The sequence below is a fragment of the Bufo bufo genome, chromosome 6 (genome assembly GCF_905171765.1).
Source record: "Bufo bufo chromosome 6, aBufBuf1.1, whole genome shotgun sequence".
In the NCBI taxonomy this organism is placed as follows: Eukaryota; Metazoa; Chordata; class Amphibia; order Anura; family Bufonidae; genus Bufo; species Bufo bufo.
This window is the reverse complement of record NC_053394.1, coordinates 203,590,215-203,598,360: the sequence shown is the minus strand read 5'-3', so window position 1 is coordinate 203,598,360 and position 8,146 is coordinate 203,590,215. Positions and strand designations below refer to the sequence as shown.

General features: G+C 47.8%; 1 protein-coding gene across 1 annotated transcript; it reads left to right on the top strand.

The window, feature by feature from the left end:
* The first annotated feature begins 5,354 nt into the window (after positions 1-5,354).
* Positions 5,355-6,538, top strand: LOC121005318. The gene is made up of 2 exons (XM_040437980.1): positions 5,355-5,549; positions 5,950-6,538. The coding sequence occupies exons 1-2, from the start codon at positions 5,452-5,454 to the stop codon at positions 6,524-6,526; spliced, it is 675 nt and encodes a 224-aa protein (XP_040293914.1). The 5' UTR covers positions 5,355-5,451; the 3' UTR covers positions 6,527-6,538.
* Positions 6,539-8,146: the final 1,608 nt, after the last annotated feature.

The following is an 8,146-nucleotide window of genomic DNA, read 5'->3' as shown; positions in this document are numbered from 1 at the left end:
AGAGCTAGCCTTTTATGCCTTGGAGGTGCTGGCCTGCCCGGCGGCCAGCGTTTTGTCTGAACGTGTATTTAGCACGGCAGGGGGAGTCATTACAGACAAACGCAGCCGCCTGTCTACAGCCAATGTGGACAAGCTGAAGTTCATAAAAATGAACCAAGCATGGATCCCACAGGACCTGTCCATCCCTTGTGCAGATTAGACATTTATAACTACCTCCCCTTAACCATATATTATTGTACTCCAGGGCACTTCCTCATTAAATCCTTTTTTTATTTTCATTTTACCATAATATTGCGGGGCAACCCAAAGTTGAATGAACCTCTCCTCTGTCTGGGTGCCGGGGCCTAAAAATATCTGACAGTGGCCTGTTCCAGTGTTGGGTGACATGAAGCCTGATTCTCTGCTATGACATGAAGCCTGAATCTCTGCTATGGGACCTCTCTCCTCTGTCTGGGTGCCGGGGCCTAAAAATATCTGACAGTGGCCTGTTCCAGTGTTGGGTGACATGAAGCCTGATTCTCTGCTATGACATGAAGCCTGAATCTCTGCTATGGGACCTCTCTCCTCTGTCTGGGTGCCGGGGCCTAAAAATATCTGACAGTGGCCTGTTCCAGTGTTGGGTGACATGAAGCATGATTCTCTGCTATGACATGAAGCCTGATTCTCTGCTATGGGAACTCTCTCCTCTGTCTGGGTGCCGAGGCCTAAAAATATCTGACAATGGCCTGTTCCAGTGTTGGGTGACATGAAGCCTGATTCTCTGCTATGGGACCTCTCTCCTCTGTCTGGGTGCCGGGGCCTAAAAATATCTGACAATGGCCTGTTCCAGTGGTGGGTGACATGAAGCCTGATTCTCTGCTATGACATGAAGCCTGATTCTCTGCTATGACTTGAAGCCTGATTCTCTGCTATGACATGAAGCCTGATTCTCTGCTATGGGACCTCTCTCCTCTGTCTGGGTGCCGGGGCCTAAATATCTGAAAATGGCCTGTTTCAGTGGTGGGTGACGTGAAGCCTGATTCTCTGCTATGCCATGAAGCCTGATTCTGTGCTATGTTACCTCTCTCCTCTGTCTGGGTGCCGGGGCCTAAATATCTAACAATGGCCTGTTCCAGTGGTGGGTGACGTGAAGCCTGATTCTCTGCTATGACATGAAGCCTGATTCTCTGCTATGACATGAAGCCTGATTCTCTGCTATGACTTGAAGCCTGATTCTCTGCTATGATATGAAGCCTGATTCTCTGCTATGGGACCTCTCTCCTCTGTCTGGGTGCCGGGGCCTAACTATCTGACAATGGCCTGTTCCAGTGGTGGGTGACATGAAGCCTGATTCTCTGCTATGACATGAAGCCTGATTCTCTGCTATTACTTGAAGCCTGATTCTCTGCTATGACATGAAGCCTGATTCTCTGCTATGGGACCTCTCTCCTCTGTCTGGGTGCCGGGGCCTAAAAATATCTGACAATGGCCTGTTCCAGTGGTGGGTGACATGAAGCCTGATTCTCTGCTATGACATGAAGCCTGATTCTCTGCTATGGGACATCTCTCCTCTGTCTGGGTGCCGGGGCCTAAAAATATCTGACAATGGCCTGTTCCAGTGTGGGGTGACATGAAGCCTGATTCTCTGCTATGACATGAAGCCTGATTCTCTGCTATGGGACCTCTCTCCTCTGTCTGGGTGCCGGGGCCTAAAAATATCTGACAATGGCCTGTTCCAGTGGTGGGTGACATGAAGCCTGATTCTCTGCTATGACATGAAGCCTGATTCTCTGCTATGAGACATCTCTCCTCTGTCTGGGTGCCGGTGCCTAAATATCTGACAATGGCCTGTTCCAGTGTTGGGTGACGTGAAGCCTGATTCTCTGCTATGACATGAAGCCTGATTCTCTGCTATGACTTGAAGCCTGATTCTCTGCTATGACATGAAGCCTGATTCTCTGCTATGGGACCTCTCTCCTCTGTCTGGGTGCCGGGGCCTAAATATCTGACAATGGCCTGTTCCAGTGGTGGGTGATGTGAAGCCTGATTCTCTGCTATGACATGAAGCCTGATTCTCTGCTATGACTTGAAGCCTGATTCTCTGCTATGACATGAAGCCTGATTCTCTGCTATGGGACCTCTCTCCTCTGTCTGGGTGCCGGGGCCTAAATATCTGACAATGGCCTGTTCCAGTGGTGGATGACGTGAAGCCTGATTCTCTGCTATGACATGAAGCCTGAATCTCTGCTATGGGACCTCTCTCCTCTGTCTGGGTGCCGGGGCCTAAATATCTGACAATGGCCTGTTCCAGTGGTGGGTGACGTGAAGCCTGATTCTCTGCTATGACATGAAGCCTGATTCTCTGCTCTGAGACATCTCTCCTCTGTCTGGGTGCCGGTGCCTAAATATCTGACAATGGCCTGTTCCAGTGTTGGGTGACGTGAAGCCTGATTCTCTGCTATGACATGAAGCCTGATTCTCTGCTATGACTTGAAGCCTGATTCTCTGCTATGACATGAAGTCTGATTCTCTGCTATGGGACCTCTCTCCTCTGTCTGGGTGCCGGGTCCTAAATATCTGACAATGGCCTGTTCCAGTGGTGGTTGACGTGAAGCCTGATTCTCTGCTATGCCATGAAGCCTGATTCTCTGCTATGGGACCTCTCTCCTCTATCTGGGTGCCGGGGCCTAAATATCTGACAATGGCCTGTTTCAGTGGTGGGTGACGTGAAGCCTGATTCTCTGCTATGACATGAAGCCTGATTCTCTGCTATGACTTGAAGCCTGATTCTCTGCTATGACATGAAGCCTGATTCTCTGCTATGGGACCTCTCTCCTCTGTCTGGGTGCCGGGGCCTAAATATCTGACAATGGCCTGTTCCAGTGGTGGGTGACGTTAAGCCTGATTCTCTGCTATGATATGAAGCCTGGTTCTCTGCTATGGGACCTCTCTCCTCTGTCTGGGTGCCGGGGCCTAAATATCTGACAATGGCCTGTTCCAGTGGTGGGTGACGTGAAGCCTGATTCTCTGCTATGACATGAAGCCTGATTCTCTGCCATGAGACCTCTCTCCAATTGATATTGGTTAATTTTAATTTATTTTATTTTTATTTTTATTCATTTCCCTATCCACATTTGTTTGCAGGGGATTTACCTACATTTTGCTGCCTTTTGCAGCCCTCTAGCCCTTTCCTGGGCTATTTTACAGCCTTTTTAGTGCCGAAAAGTTTGGGTCCCCATTGACTTCAATGGGGTTCAGGTTCGGGGCGAAGTTCGGGTCGAGTTCGGATCCCGAACCCGAACATTTCCGGGAAGTTCGGCCAAACTTCTCGAACCCGAACATCCAGGTGTTCGCTCAACTCTACTCAGGAGCTCTTTTCGTCTGTTTGGGCCAAGACAAGCGAAAAAAACAGACATACTCTGTGTAAGTTCTATTTGCATTTACATGTGGTATCCTGTAGTATGTGTGCTAGTACATGTGGTATCCTGTAGTATGTGTGCTAGTGCATGTGGTATCCTGTAGTATGTGTGCTAGTGCATGTGGTATCCTGTAGTATGTGTGCTAGTGCATGTGGTATCCTGTAGTATGTGTGCTAGTACATGTGGTATCCTGTAGTATGTGTGCTAGTACATATGGTATCCTGTAGTATGTGTGCTAGTACATGTGGTATCCTGTAGTATGTGTGCTAGTACATGTGGTATCCTGTAGTATGTGTGCTAGTATATGTGGTATCCTGTAGTATGTGTGTTAGTACATGTGGTATCCTGTAGTATGTGTGCTAGTACATGTGGTATCCTGTAGTATGTGTGCTAGTACATGTGGTATCCTGTAGTATGTGTGCTAGTACATGTGGTATCCTGTATTATGTGTGCTAGTACATGTGGTAAACTAAAAACCAAACAAGTGGAATATAGTATCACAAAATATCATTTATTATAAAATATAAAAAAATCGGATATGATGTTCTTATAGGAAAATTATTCCCTTCTTATTCACTATGTATCTAGATCAATTATATGATCGTTATAATGGTATTGCGGTTCCAATTACATGGACCCCCAATACATCACGTTTTTTACTGATATGTCACCGTGCGGGCAGGTCACGGAGTTATGCTATGTTTAGCCACTCCGATGGCTCCATTTATATGGACCCCTAATATATCACTTTTTAATTCTATTTGTCACTGTGTGGGCAGGTCGTGTAATTATGCTATATTTCGCTATATCCATGATCATGCCATCACCTTATACTATATATTTCTTATTCTGTATGTATCATTTTTATGCATTCTCCGTTTACATCACATAGTCACTGGCGGTTTTCTTTTTAGCACAGCGTTGCCTGTGGGTGTAGGACCCTGTGTGGATATAGCGGGTGTGCGCCTGTGGCAGTATTATATCCATTGTGCGACTTTTAGCTTCATCCCTAGGCCCTAATCTGAGCCGTTGTTTGCGGTTCACCTGCGTTCCACGGGGGTCGCGGGGCACGCATGCGCTGGGCGACGCCATCTCGACGCGCTCCATGACGTCTGTAAGCGCCGCGCATGCGCGGTGTGCAGATGGGGACGCGCTGAGAGATGGCGCCGCGTATCATGGTGCTTCCCGCGCCCGTTCGTGTGGTCCGCAGGTGTGCCGCATGCAGGTAATTCTTTTCCATTGTCCCACCCCCACCATTTGCTCTATATATACCCTGCTCATCTAGCATTCAGTACCTCCTGACGAAGCCGCTGAGGTGAAACGCGCGTCGAGGTCTCGCGCTCAGGGCCTGTCATTCATTCCACCACCATGTCTTCAGGTACGTCCCGCTATTAGCACGGTTTCATGCTGCGTGCAGGGCACCCTCGTATGTATCCACACTGGGGTCTCTGTACTTAGGCGCATGTTTGTTATTTTTATTTCAGCCAGTGATCTACATTCATTGTATTATTTTTTATTGGCTGACTGTGGTGCCTACAACATTTCCGTGCTTGCCAGCTACGGCTCTGGGTTTACCATAATTGGTCTGTGGTACTCTGCATACTACACCCGTATTGGGGAGACCTTTCATATGTGATATCTATCTGGTTATCCCAGAGTCTTAGCTCTATCTTTCGGTCATACCATTCTGCGCCACACATTGCGCAGTTTCATGGTGGTGTTTTTGATGCTGCTGGCCTTGTGCTTCTCCGTGTACTGTATAACATCCCGTTGTTCTCCAGATTTTTTTATATTTTATAATAAATGATATTTTGTGATACTATATTCCACTTGTTTGGTTTTTAGTTTACTCTGGATGTGGTACAAGTGGGTACTTTAGCTGTCTTAGTTGACAGAGCTGCCTTTTTGTAGGTTAACTAGTACATGTGGTATCCTGTAGTATGTGTGCTAGTACATGTTCCACAGTGACATTTTTTATATATTTTTTCAAATCATTTCAGTGGAAGAGGTGAAAAACCGTTGGCGGAGCTGTAGAGACCAGTTCCGCAAGGAAATGGTCCATAGCCACAGTGGATCTGGCCTCTCCAAGAAGCGGCCCTATATGTTTAAAGAACAACTTATGTTTCTACGCGACATTATGGATCTTCGTCCGTAAGTTTTTTGTATTTTTCACGTAGCCATTATGTAGAAGTAATTTTGCCTCATATGAGAAAACGTATATATAAGCAAATTGTGTTTTGGACTTTACTTTCATTTGGATGTGGACTTGTATTAAGCCACATGAGTCAGATTCTACCAACATCTGTCTTTTGTGTGTGTACCTTTTGTCTTCGTTTTGTGCCGATGTTAGCCAAATGTGCATTTGAGCTAAAGGTTTGGTTTTTGTGCAATGCTGTATGATACAACTGGCATTATTAGTTGCCTATAGCAAACAATTTGAATCATAGAGAATCTTACAGTTGATGTTGGTGTAATTTTCCCACAAATGTACGCGAAAGACATGTTATCCCTTGGCTAACTTGAACCTAATGTTTTTTTTTTTATTGTATAGAACGGAGGACAACCTTGAGGAGGAAGTGGAGGAGACAGTGGAGCACCACTCCAGTGCCGGAGATGTAGAAGGCCCATCGTCACCATCTGCTACCGAAGAGGGACAAGGGACCTCCACAAGGCCTTCCCAAGCAACCGCTCCCCCCACTTCGGAAGTGGAGGCTTCCTTGGCCGGACAGTCACGGTGCAAAAGATCCGCCCAGCCTGGTGACACTTTGGTCAATGTACAGGTACTTGAGTACCTTAATAGGGCCAGGCATGAGGACACTTATGACCTCTATGCCAGGAGTCTAGCCGCACATTTCCGTAACTTGACTCCAGAACGTTACTTTCGGGTACAAACGGTCATCAGTACCGTTCTGGAGGCATGCACGCCGCCAAACGATCCCTCGGATATATTTACGGCCAGCGATAATTGGCGGATGTATGGCAACACAAGTGGGCCAGTCCAACGTCCCCCTCCGTCAGTGTTCCCACCCCACCAAGAATATCCGCCACATCACGGGCGTCACTATTTTCCCCCACCTCCCCATTATGGCCCATCCTATAGTGGGGAAGCCACTTACCACCCACCTTGACCCTCTGCCTCCCAAAGTGTGCCACCACCACAGCCTGGGCCCTCCGCACCAGGCAGTTACCCTGGCCACCAGTATGAGGCTGGCGGTTCCTCGCCCCATTGCTTTATGCAACTTTAATGTGTGCAATATTTTTTTTATGTTTTTGGCCTGTACAGGCGCACCTTTTTTTATTTCACTACAAAAAAAGACTAATTTTTATAAAGAAATTAAATTTTTGTTATATCCTTGTAATGTTTTTATTAATGCACAGTTTGTAATGTAACGTCCTTTATTACATACTCCAGCAACATTTAATTATGCAAATTTAAACATGTCAGACAATACACACACTATGTACAATGTACACTGTGTACATATCCATCCAGGATCTATGCACTCAATAAAGTCATCTTGAGTGAAAAGGGACAACAACTCAGGGCTCCTCACGGGAAGATGAAGGAAATGAACCAGCAGGCAAAGGAAATGAACCAGCAGGGGAGGAAAAATAATCGGAAAATAATTCCCTGACCCGCAGTCCGGCAGAACCAGCTCGTCCAAGTTGAGAGGGCTCTCCCTGGTGTTGTGCTGAAAAGGCTAGCGCATCCTCTTCCTGAGTAGCCTCATACAGACGAATGAAATTATGTAGGACTACACAGGCTTGGATCACTGTGTTGACATTTTGGGGGCCATCTGGATGGCCGAAAGAAAAACACGCCATTTGCTGGCTAAGATCCCGAAGGCACACTCCACAAATCGTCGGGCCCTGGTTAGGCGATAATTGAAGTGGTGCCTTTTGTCATCCAATCCGCGCCGGGGAAAAGGACGCATGAGGTGTGGAGAGAGCGCAAACCCCTCATCGCCAACAATTACAAAGGGGGCAGGTGGTCCCGCGGAATCGGGAAGACGAGCTGGCTGGGGAATGTCAAGTTGGTTGCTCTGAAGCCATCGATTCATTCTGGAAGCCCGGAAGATGCAAGCATCTGCCGAACTTCCATAGGCCCCGATGTCTACAATTATAAACCTGTAGTTTGTGTCCACCAAGGCCAACAAAACCACAGAGAAAAACTGCTTATAATTGTAGAATCGGGACCCTTAGTTTGGTGGCTTCTTCACCCATATGTGCTTCCCGTCAAGGGCACCAATGCAGCTTGGAAATTGGGCCCTCTCCAGGAAGCCATGGGCAATCTGGAGCCACTGCTGCCTGGTTGGTTGTGGCAGCATGGCAGCTCACAGCCAGGGCCGGCCTTAGGTGTTCAGGTGCCCTGTGCGAGCTAACCTTGTGGCGCCCCCCCCCCCCCCCCCCCAAAAAAAAAAAAACACTGCTTGTTGCTGGCATCATGGCATAGGCTGGCTGACTATCCAACCAAGTAGTTACCAGCCCACACACCCCAAAGGCCGGTGTAATGTTATACTTCCCTACTTCGTGAGATTTCCCTACCCTCGTCACTTCCAGTCGCACCGGACATGACGTGAGGAGGTGTGCAGCGCCGCGCAGGCGCACAACGACAGGTTAGGGAAGTTTCACAGCAGAGTGCGCATGCGCCAGGAGCCTCACCAGCGGTTAGGGAAGGGAAAAATTACGTACGGGCCAGTGCTTTTTCCCTACCCTAACCGCTGGTGAGGCTCCCAGCGCATGCGCAG